The sequence below is a fragment of the Eucyclogobius newberryi genome, unplaced genomic scaffold (genome assembly GCF_026437365.1).
Source record: "Eucyclogobius newberryi isolate DKJ021-1_F unplaced genomic scaffold, fEucNew1.0.hap1 SCAF_13, whole genome shotgun sequence".
Taxonomy (NCBI): Eukaryota; Metazoa; Chordata; class Actinopteri; order Gobiiformes; family Gobiidae; genus Eucyclogobius; species Eucyclogobius newberryi.
Window position 1 is genome coordinate 19041392 of NW_027315757.1, and position 26856 is coordinate 19068247.

The 26856-nt window shown below is 44.1% G+C and overlaps 2 protein-coding genes and 2 long non-coding RNA genes across 7 annotated transcripts; 1 reads left to right on the forward strand and 3 right to left on the reverse strand.

Moving 5' to 3' along the window:
• Positions 1-3242: 3242 nt before the first annotated feature.
• Positions 3243-5028, reverse strand: LOC140358167 (uncharacterized). 3 transcript variants are annotated; one of them, XR_011926698.1, is made up of 4 exons: positions 3918-5028; positions 3814-3882; positions 3733-3778; positions 3243-3581 (listed from the first exon to the last, which is right to left on the reverse strand). It is a non-coding gene; the product is annotated as an uncharacterized lncRNA (long non-coding RNA). The 3 variants fall into 3 exon arrangements; XR_011926697.1 differs by having other exon boundaries at positions 3837-5028; XR_011926696.1 differs by having other exon boundaries at positions 3814-5028.
• Positions 5029-5430: 402 nt separating this feature from the next.
• Positions 5431-11749, reverse strand: LOC140358158 (uncharacterized). 2 transcript variants are annotated; one of them, XM_072442843.1, is made up of 5 exons: positions 11505-11749; positions 8695-8757; positions 7543-7847; positions 6939-7235; positions 5431-6440 (listed from the first exon to the last, which is right to left on the reverse strand). In XM_072442843.1, the coding sequence occupies exons 3-5, from the start codon at positions 7837-7839 to the stop codon at positions 5742-5744; spliced, it is 1293 nt and encodes a 430-aa protein (XP_072298944.1). In that variant the 5' UTR covers positions 7840-7847; positions 8695-8757; positions 11505-11749; the 3' UTR covers positions 5431-5741. The 2 variants fall into 2 exon arrangements, with proteins under 2 accessions (XP_072298944.1, XP_072298945.1); XM_072442844.1 differs by having other exon boundaries at positions 8695-8774.
• A 4033-nt stretch (positions 11750-15782) lies between these two features.
• LOC140358171 (uncharacterized) lies at positions 15783-16078 on the forward strand. The gene is made up of 2 exons (XR_011926701.1): positions 15783-15908; positions 15991-16078. It is a non-coding gene; the product is annotated as an uncharacterized lncRNA (long non-coding RNA).
• Positions 16079-22661: 6583 nt separating this feature from the next.
• LOC140358780 (uncharacterized) lies at positions 22662-26674 on the reverse strand. Its single transcript, XM_072443829.1, has 4 exons — positions 26466-26674; positions 25534-25706; positions 23359-23582; positions 22662-22940 (listed from the first exon to the last, which is right to left on the reverse strand). The coding sequence occupies exons 1-4, from the start codon at positions 26672-26674 to the stop codon at positions 22716-22718; spliced, it is 831 nt and encodes a 276-aa protein (XP_072299930.1). The 3' UTR covers positions 22662-22715.
• Between the last annotated feature and the right edge of the window lie 182 nt (positions 26675-26856).

Below are 26856 nucleotides of genomic sequence, written 5' to 3' on the forward strand. Positions count from 1 at the left end.
GAGGGCCCGAGAGAGGGCCAGAGCCCGAGAGAGGGCCAGTGCCCGAGAGAGGGCCAGTGCCCGAGAGAGGGCCAGAGCCAGAGAGAGGGCCAGTGCCCGAGAGAGGGCCAGAGCCAGAGAGAGGGCCAGTGCCCGAGAGAGGGCCAGTGCCCGAGAGAGGGCCAGAGCCAGAGAGAGGGCCAGTGCCCGAGAGAGGGCCAGTGCCCGAGAGAGGGCCAGAGCCAGAGAGAGGGCCAGAGCCAGAGAGAGGGCCAGAGCCAGAAGAGCCCGAGAGAGGGCTCTGCACTGGCCCCTCTCTCAGAACCTTAACCTGGCGCGGTCAAATAGCCCAGCAGTCTCAGGGGCCGCGGCACAAAATAACATGGCAGTTTCGCTGCTCGTTAGACACTCCCGTAACTAAATGCTATGCAGACATTTAACGCACCGTGGTTACTTTACATCTTTAAATGTCGCGTGCGCCAGTGATGTGATGACGAGGATTTGTGAGGACACGTTTTTTGTGTGTGATTTCTTTAGAATAGATAAACCTGATAAAGCAGGGCGACATGCATTTTTGAGTTATTTCAATTTGAGGTGTTCAATTTGACCCGAAACCGAGAAACACAAACACATTCGATTCAACACAAGTCGTTTCCGTTAGTTTCTTTATTAACTCTTTCAGGTACAAGTTGCTGCATCATTTCCGCTTTTTTTTTCCTTCAAAAAAAAGTTTGCCGTCAATGAAGTTATTTTATTTGAAACGTTTGAAAGTCTTGACACAGTGAGCGATCTGCATTTGTGCTGAGTTTGGTCCCACAAGTTTACGGCTTAAGAACTCCAGATGAAAAACGTGGAATGTTGGTCAGAAAAACGTACAAATAGAGTAAAAAAAACCGAACAGATTAAGATCCATAACGAGCTTCACACTGTCGGGTCTCGCTAACGCCGCGAGAAAAGCCGATGTACAGAGGCACTTTTACACCAAAACACCAACAAAATATACAACAGATAATGAGCATAAAGATACTTAACACTGAGAAAAGGAATGTCTGTAGTTTGGCAACGTTTGAACGAGAAATGAACTTGAACTGTTGAATCCATAGAAGATATGTTTCAATATTGAAACATATCTTAGGTTTTGGGCTGCGTTCACTTGTCCTCGTTTGGTCCTGGTTTAGACTTAGTTTAGACTTGGTTTGGTCCAGTTCAAATCCTGGTTAAGTCCTGGTCCAGCCCAGGTTTAAGTCACGAATTTGGTCCCAGTTTAACTCTTATTTTGATGCGTCTGTGGCATTTGAAGTGAAACAGACAATCCTTTTTACAGTGAATAAAGTGGAATGATTATAATGTGATTCTAACGGCGCCCCCTGCAGGTGACACAGCAGACAGGAGCAGAAGGTTAATGCTTTAGTCCTGGTTTGGACTCTGCTCTGCTGAACACAAACAGCTCCACTGCGCCACCTGCAGATCAGGAACAAATCTCTGATTTTGGCACAGACTTGAATGTTTCATTTCAGTTTCTGACATTTTAAACTTTTTTTTAACCACATCCAAAATAGCTCAAAGAAGTGAGTAAAAACATGGCGAATATTTACAAATGAAATATATTTGATCAAAAGCAAAGTAAAGGTTCCTAGTTTCGACTGCACAGTTTGTCTTCCAGAATGTGTCAAAGGTTTGAGGAAAGTGCACATCATTGATTATTAAATAAGAATTGAAAATTAAAGAAGACAAATTATGCCAAATAAACTTTTAAGAGCTTTTACCCAGTTTTTAACCGTAAGTCAGTGAACTTGTTCATTTTTTAAAATCACATTGTGATTTAAAATGTCCAAAATATAAAAGAATGATCCACAAGTGCCATAAATCAGAACTAAACTGCAGAGAAAAGCATAACATGTCTTCTGTAATGATTTAAATCATCTTTAATCGAGGCGGAGGAGCTGCTCTGAGTTTAGACTCTTTATCAGAAGAATCCAAGACCAAAGCAGAGGTTGTGCTGCCCCCTGGTGTTCAAAGAGGTTTGTGCCGGTCCCAAACACTGACGCAGGGAGGGCATCTGGTGTACGTGTTTCTCATGTTTGAAGCAGCAGTAAAAGTCATAATAATATGTATCTGTAGTATTATTATCAATATTATTATTACCAGGGAAAGCTTCAGGCCCAAACGCATCCACTTTTACTTATTTGTTGTATGCCGAATAAAAAAGTCATGTTTGTTTCTCTGTCCTGATATTTACTAAATGAAGCTGCGCCCTAGAAATGTTTAATAACTATTTTATTTTTTGGGTTCAGAACTCAAGCCTCGACGACGCAACAATAATAGTGTCTAAAACATCTTAAACCTGGCCCGATACAGATCCAGATCGTTCAAGAAATGTCCAAAAATGTCCAATTCTGTGATCTTTTTTTCAGTCTCGATATTTGTTCAAATGACTTAAAGTTTCAGATTTGTTAACGCGATCGGCCGCCATATTGGATCTGGGTAAATCTGCATAAACTGTGATTCAGTGTCAAATATCGAAAGCGCAGATGAATAAATCTGGCTCCATCGCAGGCCACACAGAGTAAACCTTCAACGACTGAAACATGACTAGGAAATGTCCGGAGCTTTGCGTGTTTTTGGTAAAAGTGCTGCTCTAAATATTGGGTTTTTCAGGTGATGTTGAGCTTTAAGTGCTGCGTTGTAGAAGCGTGAAGGACGAGGGGGAACGCCGGGACAAGGGTGGGATTCTCACGCTTCTCCAGTTCTGCTCCGACTCTTATCACTCTGGAACCCTACAGACGTTCACTTGTTCAGAGCCAAACGTTTCAGACGGAACAGAACTGGACTGGAGTTTGGGCCCGGCGCAAAAACAACGAGACGGTTTGTGCGGACGGAGCGCTCCGGAGGAACGCACTGCTGCGATTGGTCGATGCCGTTTGAGGATTTAAGATTAAAGTGGGACTAAACGATCATTAAACTGGGAACACAGCGTTGATGGGTTTAGTCCCACTTTGGCTCAGGAACGACTTTAAAAAAACAACTTTGGAGCCTTTTCTCGACTCTCAGAGCGGGAAAAAGAAAGTAAACAAGTTAAGAAGGTTTTATATTTGTTCTTTTGCTGCGTTCATGTCGTCCTCGAGTTTGAGTTCAGATACGCTCAGGAAAGACCCGAGGTTCACATGAACGCAGCAGTAGAACAGCTTACACATCACCGTGGAAACCAGAGCTCGTCGCGTTTGTCCCTCCGGGGTCGATTATCTAACACTAAACCTGACCCTAAACCTGACCCTAAACCGGAATTAAACCTGACCCTAAACCAGAATTAAACCTGACCCTAAACCTGACCCTAAACCAGAATTAAACCTGACCCTAAACCAGAATTAAACCTGACCCTAAACCTGACCCTAAACCAGAATTAAACCTGACCCTAAACCAGAATTAAACCTGACCCTAAACCGGAATGAAACCTGACCCTAAACCGGACTTAAACCTGACCCTAAACCAGGATTAAACCTGACCCTAAACCGGAATTAAACCTGACCCTAAACCAGAATTAAACCTGACCCTAAACCTGACCCTAAACCAGAATTAAACCTGACCCTAAACCGGAATTAAACCTGACCCTAAACCAGAATTAAACCTGACCCTAAACCTGACCCTAAACCAGAAATAAACCTGACCCTAAACCAGAATTAAACCTGACCCTAAACCTGACCCTAAACCAGAATTAAACCTGACCCTAAACCAGAATTAAACCTGACCCTAAACCTGACCCTAAACCAGAATTAAACCTGACCCTAAACCGGAATTAAACCTGACCCTAAACCAGAATTAAACCTGACCCTAAACCTGACCCTAAACCAGAATTAAACCTGACCCTAAACCGGACTTAAACCTGACCCTAAACCGGAATTAAACCTGACCCTAAACCTGACCCTAAACCAGAATTAAACCTGACCCTAAACCAGAATTAAACCTGACCCTAAACCTGACTTAAACTTGACCCTAAACCTGACTTTAACTTGACCCTAAACCTGACTTTAACTTGACCCTAAACCGGACTTAAACCTGACCCTAAACCGGAATTAAACCTGACCCTAAACCTGACCCTAAACCTGACTTTAACTTGACCCTAAACCTGACTTTAACTTGACCCTAAACCAGACTTAAACTTGACCCGAGTGTTTCAGCGCCTGTTGCTGGTCTGTCAGGTGTTTCAGCGCCTCCTGCTGGTCTGTCAGGTGTAACAGCGCCTCCTGCTGGTCTGTCAGGTGTAACAGCGCCTCCTGCTGGTCTGTCAGGTGTAACAGCGCCTCCTGCTGGTCTGTCAGGTGTAACAGCGCCTCCTGCTGGTCTGGATCAGTTGTGCTCATTTGAAAGTTTGTTCTACGACACGACAACGACACAAACAGTTGCATAAGTCCGGCCCTGGGGAATACTGAGGGCTCCGTATGAAATGTACAAAACAAAAGCAGAATATACGCGTCGTACAAAAGGATAATACTGCGGCGGCCACTCAGAGGGCATGCTGGGAAATCCAGTCTTTTGGCAACGGCACATTTTGTCAGCCAAGGTTAGTGTTTTCACCAAGCATCGGCTGATACTGCCCGAGTCAGATCTGTGAGAAAGGAGAGCGCAAAGCTGAATCCTGCAGCTCAGGTCAGTCTGGGACAGAACCGGGCCAGTTCTAGGACAGAACCGGGCCAGTTCTAGGACAGAAAGAGTCCCAAAGAGTTAAAGTGTGACGTCACAAATGTTCCTCACTTCCTGGTACAAGCAGCATTTTGTTCTTTATAAGTGAAGAAGGTGAAGCGTGCCTCTGATTGGCTTGTGATTGTCAGCGTCTTTGCTGATTGGCCAAAACCTTTTCTCTAACCTCAAGACGGGATGAAAGGCAGCCAATCTGAGCCTTTTCCACCAAGGTTCTGGCTCTGGGCCGGTTCAGAGCTGGTCCTGGGCTTCAGTTTTCAACCAAATAAGGACTAGTTTTTCTTGCCACAACAACACATTGTTTACTTGCAAACAGTTATCGTTTTTTTAGTTTTTTCTCCTAAATGATCCCAGGTCACCGTGGTCTCCCCTAGTCTCCCCTGGTTAAATTAAGGTAAATAAATAAATAAAAAACATATATAATGTAATATAATATGTAACGTTTATGATATTTGATATTCCACTGGGACTGGCTCGGAGCTAGAGTTCAGCTCCAGGAGCCGGTTCTGAAATGGGCCCAAAACCAGCACCAGAACCATCTTGAGGGGAGTTAGAGGCCAATGCCACAGTTTTTATCAAATAGAACAGAAATCAAGATAAACAGAACAGAGAAACTTTCCTTTTCTAAACTCTTGAAACAAAGGCCAGGAAAGAGAAGTGTGGATGTGGAACCGTTCCATAACGAAGAACCATCCTTAAGGATCGTTTACAATCAGCTGAGGAAGTGAGAACTGCAGTGACATCATCACTTCCTCCCGGAGAGCACAGGTTCATGGTGTTTTAGGGGCAGTATCAGGAGCTGTGTTTATGATCTCTGTTTTATCATTCATATGAAGTCTTCTGCCCCCAGAGAGCGCCCCCTGCAGCCCGACACACTCATGACACTGAGGTAATTCTGACACTTTACGGGTTAAAGCTGTGGAGACGTTTGTAAACACTGAAATAAAGGAGACCCTGTTTTTCCTGAAGATATGTGAGCCCAGTTTAGCTAATGCTGGGTTATTGAACCCAGGTCTTTGAACCCTCTAAGTGGCCGCTGTTTTGTCCTTGATAATAAAAGCGTCCGTTTAGCTGCTCTCGCTGCCCGAGCCTCTCTTGTGGATCTGCTCGTGCGCACGCAGGTGGCCGCTCTGGCTGAAGGTCTTTCCGCACTGAGGACAAGCGAACGGTCGCTCTCCGGTGTGGATCTGCTGGTGAGCTTTGAGATGGCCCAGGCGCCCAAAGCTCTTGCCGCACTGCGTGCAGCCGAAGGGTCGCACGCCCGAGTGGATCTTCTCGTGGGTCTTGAGCACGCCGGCGTTGCTGAAGGACTTTCCGCACTGCGAGCAAGAGAAAGGCCGCTCGCCCGTGTGGATGTGCACGTGGTTACGGTAGCTGGTCTCCTTGGTGAAGCTCTTTCCGCAGTGCGAGCAGCAGAAGGGCCGTTCTCCCGTGTGGCTGAGCTGGTGGGCCTTCAGCTCCTTGGATTGGCCGAAGCTCTTCCCGCAGGTGGAGCAGAGGAAAGGCCTTTCGCCTGTGTGCAGCCGCTGGTGCGAGCGCAGGTCGTCAGCTTTAGTGAAGCCTTTAGGGCAGTGAGCGCAGACGTAAGGTTTCTGCCCCGTGTGGATGAGCTGGTGTCTCTTTAGGTTCCCCGCCTGACCAAAGCTCTTCCCACACTGAGAGCAGCAGTACGGCCGCTCGCCCGTGTGGATGCGCTGGTGTGTCTTCAGGTTTCCCAGAGTGCTGAAGTTCTTCCGACACTGAGTGCAGGAGAACGGCTTCTCCCCCTGAAGAGACAGACATATTTTGTAATAAACCTAATGATGATGATGATGATGTTTTCGTAATAAATCAGATCTAAATCCTCTTGAAATATAGTTTTTATTCCGGAGGCCGATCTGAGCGACCCACAATGTTGTGTTTGAGACGTGGCCAAAGCTAGCGTGCACAGGAACAGTTTTGCCTCATTTCTTTGACTTCTCTGCAAAGTCTCTACGTTTGAACCTGTCTTTATGTCATAAGATAAGATATTTCTTTATTGTCCCACATGGGGAAATTTCATAATGCTTGTCATGCTTTGACTTTGGATAATGCTAGATAACTAATAACATGATACTTTGGGTCTTGACAAAGCGAGTGCCGTGCGGCGATAAACAGGAAACGGCTGTTGCTAATGTGCTTTGCTAGCTTAGTTTTGCTCAACATGTAAGTTTGCATCAGGCTCAGAATTTAAGCTCTAAATGTTAGTGTCACATGTGTCTTGGATTTAAACACTCTTTAGTCACCTGCATGTTGCGTGGCTTCCTGTTGGTGGCGCTCTTCCCTGCACGGCCGTTCTCCCCGTCCGCCTGGCTCTTACCCGCCGGCTGCAGCTCGTACAGACTTGTCTCGGAGCTGCACTCTGGCTCCACCTTGAGGCCATCGAGCAGCAGCGTTTCGGGGCGGAGCTTGTTCAGTTCGGACCGCAGCTCGGCCATGTGGATGGACTCCAGACTGGGCTCGGAATAATCTGACCTCAGCTCGGCGTAATAACACTGAAGGTCCATCTGCTCCGCCTTTATGTAGTCCAGAGAGTCTGACACCTGCGGGAGGAGGAGGAGGAGTCTGAGTGGAGGAGGAGGAGTCTAAGAGCAGGTGGAGTGAAAGAGTAAGATTTTGACTGGGGGACTCTGACTGGAGGAGAAGAGTGATGTGTCTGGGGAGAGGGAAGCGTCTGGGGAGAGGGAAGCGTCTGGGGAGGGTGAAGCGTCTGGGGAGAGGGAAGCGTCTGGGGAGGGTGAAGCGTCTGGGGAGGGTGAAGCGTCTGGGGAGAGGGAAGCGTCTAGAGAGAGTGACGCATCTGGAGAGGGCCGTACCTGGGGTGGGGGAAGCGTCTGGGGAGGGCCGTACCTGGGAGATGTAGTCGTAGACGGAGCCGGTCTCGTAGTGGGACTTGAACTCGTGCTGCTCAGACTTGATGTAGTCCAAGCCGCTGATCTCCATCCGGATCTGCTCATGGGCCAGTTCAGCCGTGGACAGAGGCTGGATGGAGGACAAGTCCACGGTCGAGTCCAGGTCCAGGTCCTCGGGCTCCGTCTTCACACACGACAGCAGCGCCAGCGAGCTCAGCGTGGGCGAGGGGTCAGAGGTCAGCAGAGCGTCCAGAGGAGGCGGAGCCGAGAGCAGGTCCACGTCCAGGTCTGCCATCTGAACAGCTGCGGGAGCACAGGTGTGTGAGAACAGCTGCGGGAGCACGGGTGTGTGAGAACAGCTGCGGGAGCATGGGTGTGTGAGAACAGCTGCGGGAGCACAAGTGTGCATGTGTGAACAGCTGCAGGAGCACAGGTGTGTGAGAACAGCTGTAGGAGCACAAGTGTGAGTGTGAACAGCTGCAGGAGCACAGGTGTGTGAGAACAACTACAGGAGCACAGGTGTGTGAGAACAGCTGTAGGAGCACAAGTGTGTGTGTGAACAGCTGCAGGAGCACAGGTGTGTGAGAACAGCTGTAAGAGCACAGGTGTGTGTGAACAGCTGCGGGAGCACGGGTGTGTGAAAACAGCAGTAAGAGCACAAATGCGCGTGTGTGACAGCTGCAGGAGCACAGGTGTGTGTGTGTGTGAACAGCTGTAAGAGCACAGGTGTGTGTGAACAGCTGTAGGAGCACAGATGTGAGTAAGAACAGCTGCAGGAGCACAGGTTTGAGTAAGAACAGCTGTAAGAGCACAGGTGTCAGTAAGAACAGCTGCAGGAGCACAGGTGTGTTAACAGCTGCAGGAGCACAGGTGTGTTAACAGCTTCAGGAGTTTGAACATCTGCAGGTGTGAGAACAGCTGCAGGAGTTAAAAAGCTGCAGGTGTGAGAACAGCTGCAAGAGCACTCTTCCTGGACTAATTGATGCACAGATCAGGTCTTTAATCGACTACAGCCTAGATAATAAAGTTCTCATGGATTATTTCTGCATCTTAAGTTTTATTCCCTCAGAAAGAGTGAGTTTAACCTGAGAGTGTTGAAGGGCCAGGTTATTATGAGCTAAAGGTTTGAACCTCCTGCTCAGAACTGTACCTGTGAGGGGGCGGAGCCTCTAGGTCAAAGGTCAAACCAACAGCCTAAGGTCAGCACCGGAGCCTGAGGACAGAGACACACTGAGCATGTGCAGACAGGGACTGTACTCAATCCATATACACATGGGAAATTAAATAAATAGTTAAAAAGACTGCACAAAAAATAATACATATAGGAAAATTATATGATGAAGTTAATTGAGTTAAATAATCAACAATGATATTATCAAGATTATAATTGATCCACTATAATTACTGCTTCTAAGACTTAAAAAAATAAACAAATCTGAAGTATGCCAACCTGATTTATAACTATTCATGGGTTTCAGAATGATAAATTATTAGGACTGCTGACATAGCGATTAACTATTAAATACTAAATATTATATCTTTTGAAGGTGGAAAAAGTTACCCATGAATAAATAAATCAACAAAGAGAATAAATAGAAATAATATGTAGACCAAAAGAACATAGAACCAAGAAAATAAGTCATTTTAAAGGTTTGTAAATAAATACATTGCAACTTCCAAAATGGGGTAAAAGTTTGCAGAGAACATAATGTGATTTGACGGTAGAAAGTGGGATTCACCTCAGTAAAAGCTCAGATACATGTGAGTGTTTCTTTTATCTACAGTTATATTACCGATACACGCTTTAACCCTAATTACACTTCTGAGAAGCTCAAATAGAAATAGAAATATTTATTTATAAAGACTGATTCATTCATCAGCATTTACATCTGATATCAGTTAATAATTGTTCTGGTCCACAGAACTTGTTTCCATTACGGAACTTCATTCTGATGACTTTTAGAGTCCAGCGGAGGAAAGGAATGAAGTACAAAAGTGATGTACTTGAGTCCAATGTTTAGGTGTTTGTACTTAACTTAAGTAACTGTTACCATGGATAACTTGGCTACATGTGAGAGGAAATATCTGTACTTTCTTCTCCACTGTATTTTGAACAGGATTAAAAAGTAAAAGTACTTTTCTTTACTGTTATAGGTGCCTGAAAAAGCTGAAGGGTTATTATTATCTTTTAACACGTTCATAGTTTGAGTCAACGTCCCAACTTTGAGCAAACAAAAATATACAAATGAAAAACAGATGGAAAAATCAGGAAACGATTCACTTCTTTTTTATCCACTACTTTTCAGTCTTTAATAGTTTTTAAAATATGTCTGAAATACTTTTTACTCTTGAAGTACAGTTTGAAACTGGTACTTAAAAGTTTTACTTCAGTATATTTCTTTTCCACTTTTTCTTTTATTTCAGTAAATATTTTCTCCAGTATCTGTACTTTTACAGAAGTAAATAAACGTGAAAAAGTTTATAAAGGTGTTTTAACGCCTGATGTCCGCGGCTCAGCGCTGCAGATGTGCACAGCTGTTGATCCACACACGGTCCTAGCCCCGCTAAACCTGCCCCTCTGCCCCGACCTCAGCCCCGTGTCCCCGGTGTGGAGCTCGGACCGGCCGCAGACGGATCCAGAAGCTGGACACGGGCCGCTCTGCTCGGTACAAAGACGGGGCGCGCTGCCATGTCTCTGGCTCCTGCACCCTCCGGTGGCCATCTTGTCTGAGTGAAGCTAACGGCAGCTAGCCTCGGTGTTAGCGGCCCCGGAGTGTGACAGGCGCGGGCACAGAGCGGGGGGACAGCGGGGGACGGGGATATGAGCGGGTGAAGGTCAGGGTGGAGGTCAGGAGCGGGTCACAGAGCAGCCCAAACCCTGCAGAGGCCCATTATCCGCCGGGTATTGGCGGTAGAAATGGGGAGATGCTAGCAGCGTTAGCGGGGAGCCCGGTGTTATGGTGAAAGATGCACCCTGAGTGAGAAAGGCGAAGAGGAGACAAATTGCACTTTTACTCTAACAACGCTTTAATTCACTTCATAAACTCCCCTCAAAATGACCATAAAGTCCACATCCTCATGACAGAAACATGACGTTTTGGTGCGGTTCTGTTCCAGTGAGACACATCTGTCTGATGTGAGGAGACAACTAAACTTAACTTTACTGTGGCCATAAATCATAGTTAAAGACGCAATTGAACTAGACAAAATGTAATGTACACAACACAGAGAAATACACATTATCGATCGATATCATGAATCAAATAATAAACTTGACATTGCTGTCAAAATAGGGAAATACCACGCTGTCTGTAACTGTTTACATAATGCATCATGTTCATTAACACAATAAACACTTAACACGCTGTTTAAAGCACAGACTGTGTTTAATCAAGGCAATTATATACGCATTATGACTGATTCTGTGTCTGTCTGTTCAGATGTTTACACTGTCCACACTCAAGAGGACACACAGTCCCGGTAAAGGACCGGACTCCCGCAGGACCGACCCACACCGGGCACCGCTGCACATCTGGATCCCGTGTTACGGCGGCGTTACGCGTGTATTACTCACTCTTCAGCCGCAGTGACGGTGAATGAAGTGGATGGAGTGTGAGGGGACACGAACACGCGCGAAACACCTGAGCCCCGCGCTCCGGACGCGGACAGACGCGGAAAGTGAAGCGGCACCGTTAGCTTTAGCTCCGCTGCAGCCCGCGGGAGCAGCGGCGCCGCGCGGAGGCTCCAGCGGGACCAAACGGCACTTAGCATCGGCCACAGAGCGAGACAGACCCCGGGGAGCGGCTACAGCGGCGGTAGCTGCGGTTTAGCATCCGGTAAAAGCGCGAGAGAAGCGGAGCCGCTAGCTGCCGTGTTTACATCACTGAGGCGCGGCGCACAAACGGAGACGGGGACGCGCGGTGCTGCGACGCAGTGCTCGGTAATGACACGGGGCTTTACCTGGCGTTCCTCCGGTTCATGGCGCGCCTCTGCCCGCTACTGTAGTCCACCGGAGCCGCCACGTCCACCGGCCTGTCCGCTCCTCCTCCACCGGCCTGTCCGCTCCTCCTCCACCGGCCTGTCCGCTCCTCCTCCACCGGCCTGTCCGCTCCTCCTCCACCGGCCAGTCCGCTCCTCCTCGGTTCCTTCCCTCTTTCCGCGGTTCCTTTCTTCCTTCCTCAGTCCATCCCTCTTTCCTCGGTCCCTTCACTCCTTCACTGAGGGAAAGGTGCGTTTCCACGGTAACGCTATGCTCACGTCACTGACGCACGGGCACGCTGGGTACGGACCATGTTTGGACGGAGCAGATTTGAACAGAACTTTTCTGATGCAGGACTCGGATGCTCGGCTCTAGTCAGAGCTCAGTCTGAGCTGAGACTTTAGATTGAAAGTGAGGGACCTTCAGAGCCTCAGGTGGAGAAGGACTCGATGGGAGCAGTGGTTCGACTGCAGGTCCCAAGTTCAAGTCCAATTCCAATACTTTGAGTTTCTAGTCCAGGGGTGGGCAATTATTTTCCTCCGAGTGCCATATTCGAATCCAGGCAAGTAGCGGAGGGCCGGCCCGTGATCATTGGTGTGAAAAAAAATAAAAAATAAACATTTAATATAAAATAAAATATCCCTTTTCCATCAAATATAGGCTATTGGGGCCGGATTAAAACATGCCGAGGGCCACATCTTGCCCCTGGGGCCATTTGTTGGCAAAAAAGTATTTTTTATTTTTTGGGGGATTATTTCCTGGCATGTTTGGCGGGCCGGATTACAAAGACGAACGGGCCGTATGTGGCCTGCGGGCCGTAGTTTGCTCACCCCTGTATAGTCCTTTCAGATCTTCATACTTAAGCACTGAACACAGCTCAGATGTTGGTCAATAGTCCTGGTCATGAATAGAAAAGTGGCAGACATGTTCCATTTAGTTTCTGCAAAATTAAAGTTGATCAAAACCATCAACAGAACCATAGACTTTATTTGATCGGACAGTGAAGTGTGAAATGGGGATGAGACATTCAGCAAATATATGGAGCCAAAATCAAACAAACGACGCGGCGGCTGCACATGGAGCCTGGCATATGTGCTGTCCACTCTGCCACGAGTGGCACAACTCTGAAGTCTCACGTCATCAGAAGCCACATTCACAGCAGGTCAGATCACAGCTGACCCTTCTCACTGGACTATTAAAGCCACTCCCCTCATGCAAGAGGCCACTCCCCTCATGGAGGCCACTCCCCTCAGGCAGGAGGTCACTCCCCTCAGGCAGGAGGCCACTCCCCTCATGGAGGCCACTCCCCTCATGCAGGAGGCCACTCCCCTCATGGAGGCCACTCCCCTCATGCAGGAGGCCACTCCCCTCATGGAGGAGGCCACTCCCCTCATGGAGGCCACTCCCCTCATGCAGGAGGCCACTCCCCTCATGGAGGCCACTCCCCTCATGCAGGAGGCCACTCCCCTCATGGAGGCCACTCCCCTCATGGAGGCCACTCCCCTCAGGCAGGAGGTCACTCCCCTCAGGCAGGAGGCCACTCCCCTCAGGCAGGAGGCCACTCCCTTCAGGCAGGAGGCCACTCCCCTCAGGCAGGAGGCCACTCCCCTCAGGCAGGAGGCCACTCCCCTCAGGCAGGAGGCCACTCCCCTCAGGCAGGAGGCTACGGGACAGTAACCTTTCTTTCCCTCTGCCGTTGGACTCATGAACACTCGTTTTGTTTTAAATTGTTCATCGCTTTGGCAACAGTCCTAATTCCTCAATCTGAAACCTATGAATATCAGACTTAAGTTTATTCTTAGTAGTAAATTCGCATGCCTTATTATATTATATATTTTACTATTATTCAGTGTTGTGTGAAGCAAGGTCCCAGTTTGTGAATTCACTGACAATGGAAATTAAGCTCTCCGTTTGTCTGCGTCACTGTAACGAGCTGTGTCATTGAAACAGAATCAAAATGGGACTTAACTGCGCGCTGTAACCATGGAAACCAAGTTCACAATCACGTCGCTGGTCTGGATGAATTCAGGTAAATGTCCGGGCAAAGCGGCATGTGTAAATGTAGTATTGTAGTCTCGTTGTGTCAGTGAGCAAGGCACTTCACTCACCTTCGTTCTGTTACAAATGTTTGTGAACGTGAAACCGTCAGGTCGCTCACAAACGCTCTGGCACATCGTTAATATTCACATGGGGTGGGACCACTCAAGCACAGCCAATCAGAGCGCTGCATGGCTGATTTTGGGGGAAAAGTCCGGTTGTCCAAGTGTCAGAAAGTGAGTTGACCCATCCAAGTGTCTCTGGTCAAACCTCTTGGTCCGGACTTTAGTTGGAACCAGATCCAGGTCCAGGTCCAGTCATTTGGATATGTGAACTGAACCAAAGACCTTCTGGCTGTGACATCATAGTTTTAATTATAGACAATATTAAAATGATCTGAACAAGCGACAGAAACGCCCAGTGTGATCTCCCAAATGTACATATTGTGTGCAACACTTGAACCACAACACACACATACTTTACAGACATTTCCACACTTTACACACACACACTTCCAAACAAATTTACACACACACACACACACACACACACACACACACACACACACACACACACACACACACACACACAGTTACACACACACACACACAGTTACACACACACACACAGTTACACACACACACACACACACACACAATTACACAGTTACACACACACACACACACAGTTACACACACACAGTTACACACACACACAGTTACACACACACACACACACACACAGTTACACACACACACACACAGTTACACAGTTACACACACACACACACACAGACACAGTTACACACACACACACAGTTACACACACACACACACAGTTACACAGTTACACAGTTACACACAGACACACACACACACAGACACAGTTACACACACACACACACACAGTTACACACACACACACACAAAGTTACACATACAGTTACACACAGACACACACACACACACACACACACACACAGACACAGTTACACACACACACACACACAGTTACACACACACACACACACAGTTACACACACACACACACACACACACACACACACACAGTTACACACACACAGTTACACACACACAGTTACACATACACAGTTACACACACACACACACACAGTTACACACACACGACGACTCGGAGTGAAACGTGTCATGAACATTTAATGTTTCCATTTGAGTTTGTTACATTTAAAAAGTACCAGTTTTATTCACGACTCAAAAACAGGCCATTCTATAAAAACAATCACCATTTTTAAAACTGTAAGAATCTTTTGTTTGGCAGAAATAAATCTGGACATTCAGACGGCGTTCGGAACAAAACGAACCATCGAAACGTCACAGAAACTGAGGAAAGTGTGACGGGAAAAACGATTCAGAAACGAGATTGTGACGCGACGGAAAGAGAAAACTCAAATATGACACGACAGTAGGACAGTGAAAACCATCTTTAGGAGTCTGGGCCTTTGTTTCCATGACGACCACCCAAAATCTGAAAACTAAGGAATGAACACATTTTGTGACAACATTTCCGTCGCATCAGAATCGTTTTCCAACATTTCCTTTGCCCGGCGCGCACACGTTTTTACAGCGCTGAAATACAAAAGGGCACGTTTCTATTTTCTATCAAAAGTATTGCATCAAATCCAAAAAACAAAATGTAATAAAAACACTGAGATGAACACGGGAAGCTTTGTACAGGGAATACAAAACATTAATTGAAATAAAAACAGAAAAACTAACAGAATTTTACTTTTTAAAAAAACACACAAATTTCCCCCCAAAAAACGAGCCCGCCCCCGATGACGAGACGAGCTCTGAAATCAACGTTAAAAAGCAAAATTTGACTTCAACGTTTTGAGTTTTGGTGCCACTTCACAAAAGAGCTCAACAGCGCCCCCTCTGGCTCAGTTCAGTCATTACAAACAAAAAATGAGCTAATTTTAAATCGCTCTAACGGTAATTTATAACCCGGGTTTTGGAATTTTAGACCCGAAATCATAACTTTTTTCAATTTAAAATATTCTCATTTACTGACAAAATCTATGCTGCAGCGTTTTTTCGTGAAGTCGCACCGTTTCAAAACCAGGTCCCGGTTTGTGATTACCTTTGCTTTCCCGACGAGTCGCGAATCGAATCAAGTCGCGGTCGTTTCCTTTTCCGGTTGTCGAGATTTTCCCGATATATATATTTTTAACGTGTTTCGTTTTGTCTGAAAGTGAGGAGTGAGTTTGGGTGCGTCTCTGCGGAACTGCTACATACAAACAAACCTGCTCAACAGCGCCTCCTGCAGGTTTAACACAGAAAACACCTGCTCAACAGCGCCTCCTGCAGGTTTAACACAGAAACCACCTGCTGAACAGCGCCTCCTGCAGGTTTAACACAGAAAACACCTGCTCAACGGCGCCTCCTGCAGGTTTAACACAGAAAACACCTGCTCAACAGCGCCTCCTGCAGGTTTAACACAGAAAACACCCGCTGAACAGCGCCTCCTGCAGGTTAAACTACACATAACAACATGAAAGCTCCTCCTTCAGGGGCAGGAGCCGATGAACACAGCCTTTTACAAACAAAGAGACACATTTTTGAGATTTACGGCAAATACAAATGTGAAGTAAATGTTGTTTTTCATGGCTTTTCTTTGGATGTTCATCTCCACCACTACCAAATCTCACAAAGAGTCATAATTTTAATATTTTTTGCCTTTAAGTGAAGTCATAATTGAGAGTTTAAATGTGATGATTTTGACTTTAAGGCTGTGAGATTTTATTTGTATTTCATGTGTAAAGGGACATTTCACTGCAAATTTCATCAATCTAACGAAGAGTTATTCAGTTAAATCTGGACTCATCATTCTTTAACACATTTTTACTAAATGAAGGCTGAAAGGGGAAGATTATTGATCTTATTTCAGGAACGTGTCTCTGTTCCTGGAGCTTCTTCTTCTTCGTGTAAACAGGAGGATTCGCCGCCGCCCATGAAGCGAGCGCAGCAGATACAGTACTTTGACCCAGAGTCCAGAGGAAGTGTGCGTTTGTGTTGGAGCTCGGGACAGAACACGCAAAACGCCGCTCGTCACGGGCTTTTTACGGGACAAAGACGCGCGACACGAATCCCACCAGACGAGACCCGGATGTTCTGTCTGGGATTTTAGTGTTTGTTTCCTTTGCTTATGTCATATCGTCTTCTAAAGCTTCTGAAGAGGTCAAACTCTTTTTTAGATCTCTAAAATCATCTTTAAAAAGCAAAACGTGACTTCAACCTTTTGAGTTTTGCTGCCACTTTACAAAAGGAGCTAAACAGCGCCTCCTTTGGTTCAGTTCAGTCATTACAAACAAACTGAATCGCTTTAACAGTAATTTATAACTCAGTTTTTGAATTCACAAGTATCTCAAAAGTCCAGAAATACTTTGCAAAACGTCCACAATTTGTCATTTTTTGTGACATAATCTCTTAGGACAAGCGTATTCCCGCTGAACGTCGAGACTTTTTAGGACGCACACTAGTTTTTTGTCCCTTGTTGCAGCCCTAAACCAAATAAAGCTGTAAATATGGCGACTGAAGGCTTCTAAAGAGAGAATGTTTATGAATGAAGCATATTTAAAATCTGAAGTAAATGATGGTTTTTTGACATTTTAATTTAATAATGTCACCATTTTTGTCATAAAACGTATTTTTTTATGTTTTGTCCAGACAAACCTCATTTGAACGGGTTTGTGGAGCAGAAAACGACGGAGGAAGTTTAAAAAGAGAGTTGCAGTTGTGTCTGTCCCGAGTTCCAGGTTTTTAAAAATATATATTCATGAGGTTTTTGATTGAAAGGCCACTGAGACGCACCCAACAGCAACATTCAAATGAAATAAGATAAACATGTTCACAGCTGAGGTAATGGAGAAATGAGGTCTGACGTCGAGGCCAACGCGCGAAGTGTCCGAAAACGCGCCACGAATTGGAGGAAAATGTACAAGAAAACAGATCGGAAAAGAAAATTCAAAAATTACAAAAAACAGTACGAAGCATCTAAATTATTCACACAATCCACTTTTCAAAGAAGAGGAAGTTCAATTTGATTTTCAAGTTTCAATTTCCCGAAAAATTAAAGGTCTTTTTGTTGTTGTTGGAAAGTGTTTGTTTCGAGCAGATTCTTCAGCGATTTCAGAGATTGAAGAAAGTTAAAAAAAAAAATATCAATGTTTAAATAAAAAAAACATGTTTCAGTTTTTTGTAAAAAATAATTCCATTTAGTTTAAATTAAAGAAAAAATTACCGTTTAGTCGACTAAGAATATTTTTTCATGTAAATTTTGTGTAAAATTAATCAAAAGCTCTTCAAATTCTGAACTGCTTTTTGAATTCTGCGCCGCGTGTTTTGATGTTTGATAGGTTTGTATTGATTGTGATTTGGCTGGATATTGCTCTGATTTTGGAGATTTTATGAAAAAAAGAAAGAAAAAGTGATATGTGAATGCGACAAAATAATCTGATGAAACAGAAGGAAAACCAGAAATGAGCCGAGAGCAACTTTAAGAGCAAAAACACTGCACCTGCTTTAGTCCTGGTTTAGACCTGGTTTAGACCTGATTTAGTCCTGTTTTAGACCTGGTTTAGACCTGGTTTAGTCCTGCTTTAGTCCTAATTTAGTCCTAATTTAGTCCTGTTTTAGACCTGGTTTAGTCCTGTTTTAGACCTGGTTTAGTCCTAGTTTAGTTCTGTTTTAGTCCTGGTTTAGACCTAGTTTAGTCATGTTTTAGACCTGGTTTAGTCCTGTTTTAGACCTGGTTTAGTCCTGTTTTAGACCTGGTTTAGTCCTGGTTTAGTCCTAGTTTAGTTCTGTTTTAGTCCTGGTTTAGTCCTAATTTAGTCCTGTTTTAGACCTGGTTTAGTCCTGGTTAGTTCTGTTTTAGTCCTGGTTTAGTCCTGTTTTAGACCTGGTTTAGTCCTGGTTTAGTCCTAGTTTAGTTCTGTTTTAGTCCTGGTTTAGTCCTAATTTAGTCCTGTTTTAGACCTGGTTTAGTCCTGGTTAGTTCTGTTTTAGTCCTGGTTTAGTCCTGTTTTAGACCTGGTTTGGTCCTGGTTTATTCCTGGTTTAGACCTGGTTTAGTCCTGGTTTAGTCACTTTCTTGCTCACATTTCCAGGTTTCTGGTCAAACAGTCAAACAGTTGAACAGTGAATTCAGTTTTTAAAGGAGCAGAAAGTCTTTTTACAGCGGAGCAGCTGAGTTTTCTGAGTAACAGGTTGTGTTTTGGCGGCAGAGGTAATGTGTGTCTGAGGTTTGACGGGAATAAAAAATTTTAAAAATGTACAGAAACTACAGATAAAACCAGTAAAAACGTTCACATTCAGAGCGTACTTTCAAAGTAAAAAGTATGACACCAAAATCTCCAGAAAAAAGGCCACTTGAAGAAAATATTTACAGCAGAAGTTTGTCCGGGTTCAGTGTGAAAAGGAGAAGTGAAAACAACAAACGAAAAAAGAGCTAAAAAACACTGCCGCGCGACAAATCCGCACGTTTGTCCCGTTCACGCGCCGGCTCTGCGTCGCTGGAGGAGTTTAGTCTCTTCTGATGCTCCTGATGACGGAAAAGAATCTCGTTTGTGGCTTCAACTTGGCATTTTCTCCCCGCGAATGGAGAAAAAGAGCATTGGATAAAAAACAAACAAACGACTCAAAATCTGAACCACTCTGAACACAGCGTCCGCGTTTAAAGGGGAGGTATGACAGGTTTTTACGACAATCAAACTTTGAATTAATTTGGTGTATTTAGATCTATCGTAAACATAAATGAGAGTTTTACGCCAATTGAGCGGCTGTTTGTGGAGAAAAGTGGAAACATGTGTAGAGAATAACGGGAAGTGACATCACACTGCAGAATTTACACAAATTAAACGCCTTTTTTGATGTTCTAAACATTAATTCGACAAAATAAAGGCGCTCTCATATAATTTGATTTGTCAAATTAAAACAACTTTGACATTAGACGAGTTTTGGCCCAATAGTTGCTGGGTAAAGTCCTAGTGTGATGTCATCCATTACCAGGAAGTAAAATCATTAACCTAAAAGATTTTGCTATTCTGGGGTCATTGAAAAATTATATATTTTTTAGCAATATTTTAAATATATATAGCACAAATATATTTGTAATTCTAAAGCGGTCCCGGTATCGGTCTCGTTCGATATTTGAGGTCGATATTGTTCGCGCTCTGCCTCAGTTTGTCTTTTTAAATTGAAAAACAAACGCCACAAACTAATGACATTTGTGGGGTTCTAAATCAGAATATCTGCATTTGTGATTCTTAACACTTTTTTATTAATATTTTTTGTGCTAAAATTGCACTTTTTACCGAAATGCTCTCAAAACGTTTTAATGTTATTTTGCCATAAAAATGAACTCATACTTTACTTTATGGACAATTAGTTCTAAAGTTCAGTTCAGTTTTATTCTAAATGAAGTTTAGCCTTATTTTGTCATTTTCATTTTAGTTCAATATAAACTAAAGCTTCTTCAGGTCCAATAATAACAAACAGAATTTAAACATATTGTGTCTTTTTAGAAGGTAAAAGGTCCTTTATAGTGTGGAGATGTTTAAATTTTAATTCAAAATATAAAAAGTTGAATGAAATCCTAAATTTGCACAAGCGTTTGAAGCCACAGAGGAGATTCTTGTGTTGCTCCTCAAACAGAAGACTAACTCCACGTGAGAAAAGCAGCATTTTAGCACTTTTTGTCGTCAGTTTTCCGTTTCAGACTCGATGAAACTCGAAATCTTTCGTTCCGTCGCTTTTTAAAAACGTTTACCGAGTTAAAAAATCACAGAACCTTTTTATGACTCCATCGATAACGAGAAAAGTTTTTTTGTTGTTGTTTGTTGCTGAAAATCCATCGGTTCTTTGTGAGTTTGACATAAAAAACAAAGACTATGTCCATTAAAAGTTGTTTCAAAATAAATCCACAAAAATTTAACGAAACAATGTTGCGTTTGATGCTTTTCTTTTTGAAATCTCCATAAAAGAAAAGATGTTGAAAAAGGCTCAGATTCATTTCCTTTTCTTGTGTTGCTGATTTGAAAATTCAGTCTTAACGTCTTGTTTTGTACAAAAATTAAAAGTGAAGGTCCAAAACAATCTCCCAAAACATAAAAACTGTCCGTTTCGTTTTGTGACTCAAACTGGTTTTTGCTTTGGTCGGTTTAAAAAAAGTGTGTTAAATGTAATGGAATTTTCTATAAATGTGCGATTTTTTTAAGGCCTTAATTTTGGGAGGATTTTTTCCCCCCAAAATACATTTTTAGCTTGTATTTTCACTATTGAAGCGGTTTGAAAGTTTGACATTATTTTGTGAAACACGTTGAAAGTCGATGAGGTTAAAGTCTGAACCAAAGTGAGAGAAAATGCTTCTTAATTGATCATTTTAACAAACGTCATACATATATTTCAATAGTTTGTCCAATACTAATGTCACATTTTTTAAACATGGCCAGAAGAGGGCAGCACCCACATGACATTTACTCAGTTACTTCCATTTTATTCCATTGATTTTTAGTTTTCATCCTCAAAACGTTTTATGTTCTGCTCTTTTTCAAACGGTCCAAGCTTTGCAGACTCACCTAATGACATCACAAAGTGGCACAGACGTCTCTCTCTTCTCTGGCGTGAGAGAAAAGCAGAGACTTCTTCTGCTCTTTCTCTTTCTAACAATTCAGAAGCATTTTATCCCACATTTTTAAGACATTGAAATTGTTTTACTGAGGCTCTGATTTGGAAGAACTGTCTCTTTAAAACAATATTTAGATACTTTCTTTGAAAAACATAAATTCTACAATCTTCAAGGAGTTTCATTTTCCCTCAAAAAGGTGCAATTGAAAACTATTTATGGCTTTCATGTTCACTTTTGTGCAAAATCCCTTTTCTTTTGAGGATTTCTCTTGCTCCAATTTTGACCACTTTGAAAAAATAAAGTCAGTAAACTTTACCCAGTTTCCCCTAAAAATGGCACTGAAAGACTTTTCAAACGCTTAAGACAAGAAAACGGTAAATTCATTTGACTGATATGAAATAGCATAAACATTCACGATATCATTGGGGGATTTTAACAAGTTGTTTTTCGTCAAATGTTTGTGAATTTGAGTTTTAATTGATTAATTTCACCCAGACTTTGGTCTTCAGGGCTCGTTGTTTCAGATCGCTTTCTTTTCTAAGGACAAAGGACTCTGGAAAATGGTCCCTCGCCCTCAGAGGCAACCGTTGTTGTGATTTTGGGCGTTACAAAATAAATTGAATTGAATTTTCTGACTTTAGTTAAGGACGTTTTATTGTTTGTTTCGGGTGTTTCTTCTGTACCATTTAACCCTGGGTTTTGGTCAGCGTCTTGTTTGCTCCATTTTGTGTTTTACTTTGTTGTACATATACTTGTTTGGGTCTCTTAAATTCACTATTTTGCCCTTTTCCTGTCCACTTATGGTTATTTGCCCTGTGACTCTTGCATAAGGGTTTTCGCTGTATTTTCCCTTCAGGCCTTTTCCCAAGTTTGATCTCTTGTTGCCTTTTGATTTGACCATATGTTAATGCTACATACTTATTCTCTGTTTTTGTGCGTGATTATCCCATTTTCTTCACTTCTTGTCCCTTAGATTCCCTTTATCCATTATGTCTCCTTGTGTTTAGCTTTCAGGCTTTTTGTCCCCGTTTTTGTATCTTCTTTAATTAGCTTGCCCTTTTCCTTGTCTTCAGAGCCTAGTATGTTTTTGACTTTTTCTGCTTTAATCTTTAATCTGCAGACATTCGTTATAATGTTTCCCTTCTTATAACGTTTCCTTCAGGCCGGCTCGTGTTAGATTTTTGCCCTTTTCCTTGTCTTCAGGCCTGATGTGTTAGATTTTGCTAGATTTTGCCCGTTCCCTTGTCTTCAGGCCTGATGTGTTAGATTTTGCCGTTCCCTTGTCTTCAGGCCCGCTCGTGTTAGATTTTGCCCGTTCCCTTGTCTTCAGGCCTGCTCGTGTTAGATTTTGCCCGTTCCCTTGTCTTCAGGCCTGCTCGTGTTAAGATTTTGCCCGTTCCCTTGTCTTCAGGCCTGCTCGTGTTAGATTTTGCCCGTTCCCTTGTCTTCAGGCCTGCTCATGTTAGATTTTGCCCATTCCCTTGTCTTCAGGCCTGCTCTTGGCCGTGGTTGGTCCGCAGGTGGCTCTGCAGTCGTGTGTTGGAGGAAAACCTCTTGCCGCACTCGTCGCAGCGGAGTGAAGCGGCCGGGTTGTCGTTTCGAGTAGGAGAGGATTCGGAAATGTGCGTCTGACGATGAGCTTTCAGGAGAGAAACGCGACTGAAGCGACGGCCGCAGTCTTCACACTCTGTCCACACGCGACGACGCTTCTTCTGCGGAAAAATGAGTCGAAAAAGATTTATTCAAACATACATTTTGTCTTCAGTTAAAGGAAATCAAGCTTTATCTATTTGCAACTTTGTTAGCAGAGCTGTAATTAACAATATTTGGTGTTCGACGGTCAAATGATTATTTCCATTTACTGGATATCTACATTTTGACGGTCAAAAACAGAACAGGCCAATCATATGTTAATCGGGTACTCATCAGTGATTAAGACCTGCAGTCAGCAAACAATAGGATTTATATGGCTCATTGCAGTGCTGTTTGGGTAAGAAGAAGATTGACGGCCTATCATCGGGAAACTCCTCCCTGAGGGCAGGGCGTACGCGGACCAGCTCCGCAGATTGAAAATTACTTTTGGTCCAGTGTTCGGATGTTTTGTCAGAATTTTAAATGTATAGTTTGTACCTTGCGTCGTTCCTCCTCCTCTTCCTCATCGTCTTCTTCTTCTTCGTCTCTGGTTGCCGCGGGCGACGTCAGGTTGCGGGCCGTCACCGTGGCTCCTGCCGCTGCCTCCGTCACCATGGACACGGCGATGCTCTCCATCTCACTGTCGTCTGCGTCTTCCTCCTCGAGCAGCTGAGATGGAAGAGTGAGCAAACGATGCAGCATGGAGGCGGACGAGCGACGCGCTGGAGAGAGAGGGTGGAAATGAGTGTTCAGTAATATCAGGGGCGTGGCATAGAATGCAAATGCAAATTTATCTCTGTTACCATCAAAGTGTTCAAGCGCATATCTGGTGTTGGTTGCCCTGGTTACAAGAGCTGCCTGTCTGTTGGTGTCGTGACACCAATAATCCTGCAGAGGGCACACTGTGCACAGTCTGTTTGGTTTGGCCTCTAATGAAGATTAGAAGATGTGTTTCTGGGCAGTTATAGTTGGCACATTTTTTGTTTTTAGCCTTAGCTTCAGGGCTTGTGGCGCAGCTATGTTTCTTTAGCTCCGCTTTTCTAAATGATTTGGGGAAAACACAACATGATGGGTCAAGTTGATCAAGTTGATCAAGTGGAGCATGTGGATCAAGTGGATAAAGTGGAACATGTAGATCAAGTGGAGCATGTAGATCAAGTGGATCATGTGGAGCATGTGAGTCATGTGAATCATGTGGAGCATGTGGAGCATGTGGATCATGTGAATCAAGTGGATCATGTGGAGCATGTGGATCATGTGGAGCATGTGGAGCATGTGGATCATGTGAATCAAGTGGATCATGTGGAGCATGTGGATCATGTGGAGCATGTGGAGCATGTGGAGCATGTTGATCATGTGGAGCATGTGAAGCATGTGGAGCATGTGGAGCATGTGGATCATGTGAATCAAGTGGATCATGTGGAGCATGTGGAGCATGTGGATCATGTGAAGCATGTGGAGCATGTGGAGCATGTGGATCATGTGGAGCATGTGGATCATGTGAAGCATGTGGATCATGTGAATCAAGTGGATCATGTGAAGTATGTGGATCATGTGGAGCATGTGAATCAAGTGGATCATGTGAATCAAGTGGATCATGTGGAGCATGTGAATCATGTGGAGCATGTGGATCATGTGGATCATGTGGAGCATGTGGATCATGTGAATCAAGTGGATCATGTGAAGCATGTGGATCAAGTGGAGCATGTGGATTCGTCTTTCCAGATGGTTGTTTCCGAAATGAGAAGCCACTCACTGCATCATTTTCGTTTAAATACCATGTCGCAGCTGAAAGATGGTTAAGTGGTTGAAAGATGCGTCGAGTTTATAAAGATTATAAGTAAAAGTACTGTACTTTTCTGACTTTAAGCCGCTACTTTTTCCCACGCTTTGAACCCTGCGGCCCCATAAAACGGTGTGTCTAATTTATATATTTTTACTGGCTAACGGCCACCGGGGGGCACTCTAGCAGGAAGTGCAAGCATTTGACACACTGTAGAAGAAGACGTCAGTGGACAGTGGTCACTTTATTTGAAGCTTCAAAACGCTGTGTGTTTTTTACAATCAGACTCGTATTCAAAGAGAAATGAGTCTAATGAGGAAGTGAATCTAGACGCAGCAAAACGCAAAGACACACGTGGAGCGCGGACATGCGATATACAGCGGTCTGCAGTTTAGAACCTGCTGCAGGGAAATGAGACTTTCTTGACCCGACCTGACCATCTTTCTGTGTAAATATCTCATGTTACAAAGGCTTCTATTTTTACAAAAAGTACAGTACGTATGCCAGGCTCCAGGTGAAGCCGGCCGCAGTGTCGAGAGTTTGAATCCCCATCTAAAATCTGACAATTTACTGCATGTCTCCCTTCTCTCTCATCCCCCAGTTCACTCTGTCCTTTCCTGTCTAATAAAGCCTACGTCAACAAAAAGAATGCAATAACATTATCAATAGGAAAGTGAAGCCCCTGAGTTGCATGTTCAATCGCAGACGGGATTTTGTATTTTTTTTTAATGTAACAAACTTGATAAATAACTACTCGCCGTAAGAGCAGAACATGTTCATTTGTTCATCACATTTGCACAAATATCAGCTGTTCAACTGCAATTAATAATAAACTTATTTTGTGTGAAAGTATCACAATATAGTCTAGTGGGGTAGAGCCTGTGTGTTACCTTTGGGGCTGTGGGCAGGGCCTGGATCTGCAGTTGCCATGGTAGCAGGCGTTGCCGATGCGATCGCCGTGGCAACTTGAGCGGTCTCGTCCTCGTCGGGAGAAAACACCTCCATGTCCTCGAGCGGCGTCCAACGAGGATCCTGCTGTGGGGACGAGGGGCGTGGCTCCAAGCTGTGGGTGGGGCAAAGGGTCAGTTTAATGCAGAGAGTCTCATTTAAACCAGTGAGTGTTTAATAAAGGCTAGTTTGTGAGTTTATTTATCTATTTGAGACAGGAACAGTGCACAATATACATGGACCTTAACGGGAGTGATAATTTACATCTGTCATCCATTGGCAAGAGATCGTTGTCATGGTAACCGCCAGCACCAGATGTTGTGACTATAAAAGTTTTGATGATGATTTTTCACATTTATACTTAAAGGTTGAATGGACGATTTTTTTGGCCCAAATCTGAGTCTCATTTCCTCGTGGCGTGGACTGCCGATTAGTCCTGCCGTATCAATCATAAAACGCACCTACCGCTCACCTGCAGCCGCGTGTGGCTCGTCCCCACGTTTCCGCGTGTCTAAGCGCATGGATCTATCATAATATAGTTCCCTCAGTGTACGGGACAAAATGAAGACGGAGAAAGACTGTTGAAGCTGACTCAGAAGAAACTACGGGAAATGAGAGATGCGATGCGTCGCGCTAATAAACAAACGCACGTGTGTGTTGTATCAGTCCGCACGGGAGAATGCGCATGCGCACTTCCGCCTGAGTTCTCAAGTCGCCGAAAAATCGTCCATTGCGCCTTTAACATTTATGCTCATTTTCAAATAAACAACTGTGAAACTCATCTGGTAAAACGTGTGTGTGTGTATATATTTATTTATTCTGAATTCAGGATCTTTCTAGTTTTATTAGACTATTATCAGGTTAGCAAATGTACCTGAGGGGCAGGACCACAGCAGAGATACGCCCACTTCCTGCAGTCTCCGTGGAAACGCCTCCCTCCAGCTTCTTGGAGCTCCAGGCTTCTCCGCACCATTTCTGACCAAACACTTTGTCCAAGATCGGAACCCAGTCCTGGGACCTGAAGTCTGAGGCCTGCGGCTCTGGAACAGACAGAGGATTACACCTGATGCCCTGGTCCACCATTCAAAATTATATGGTACTGAATATTTAATTGTGTATGTGTATGTGTATGTGTATGTGTATGTGTATGTGTATGTGTATGTGTATGTGTATGTGTATGTGTATGTGTATGTGTATGTGTATGTGTATGTGTATGTGTATGTGTATGTGTATGTGTATGTGTATGTGTATGTGTATGTGTATGT

Bases quoted from the DNA above. Each gene is read 5' to 3' on its own strand.
- LOC140358158 (XM_072442843.1), bottom strand. From the start codon at position 7,839: ATGGCAGACCTGGACGTGGACCTGCTCTCGGCTCCGCCTCCTCTGGAC. The intron at 7,236-7,542 runs GTACGGCCCTCC...CTCCTCCCGCAG, and splicing joins TCTACGACTACATCTCCCAG to GTGTCAGACTCTCTGGACTA. The intron at 6,441-6,938 runs GTGACTAAAGAG...CTGTCTCTTCAG, and splicing joins GGAAGCCACGCAACATGCAG to GGGGAGAAGCCGTTCTCCTG.
- LOC140358780 (XM_072443829.1), bottom strand. From the start codon at position 26,674: ATGGTGGACCAGGGCATCAGGTGTAATCCTCTGTCTGTTCCAGAGCCG. The intron at 25,707-26,465 runs GTACATTTGCTA...CCCCACCCACAG, and splicing joins GCTGTGGTCCTGCCCCTCAG to CTTGGAGCCACGCCCCTCGT. The intron at 23,583-25,533 runs GTAACACACAGG...CTCTCTCTCCAG, and splicing joins CCCTGCCCACAGCCCCAAAG to CGCGTCGCTCGTCCGCCTCC.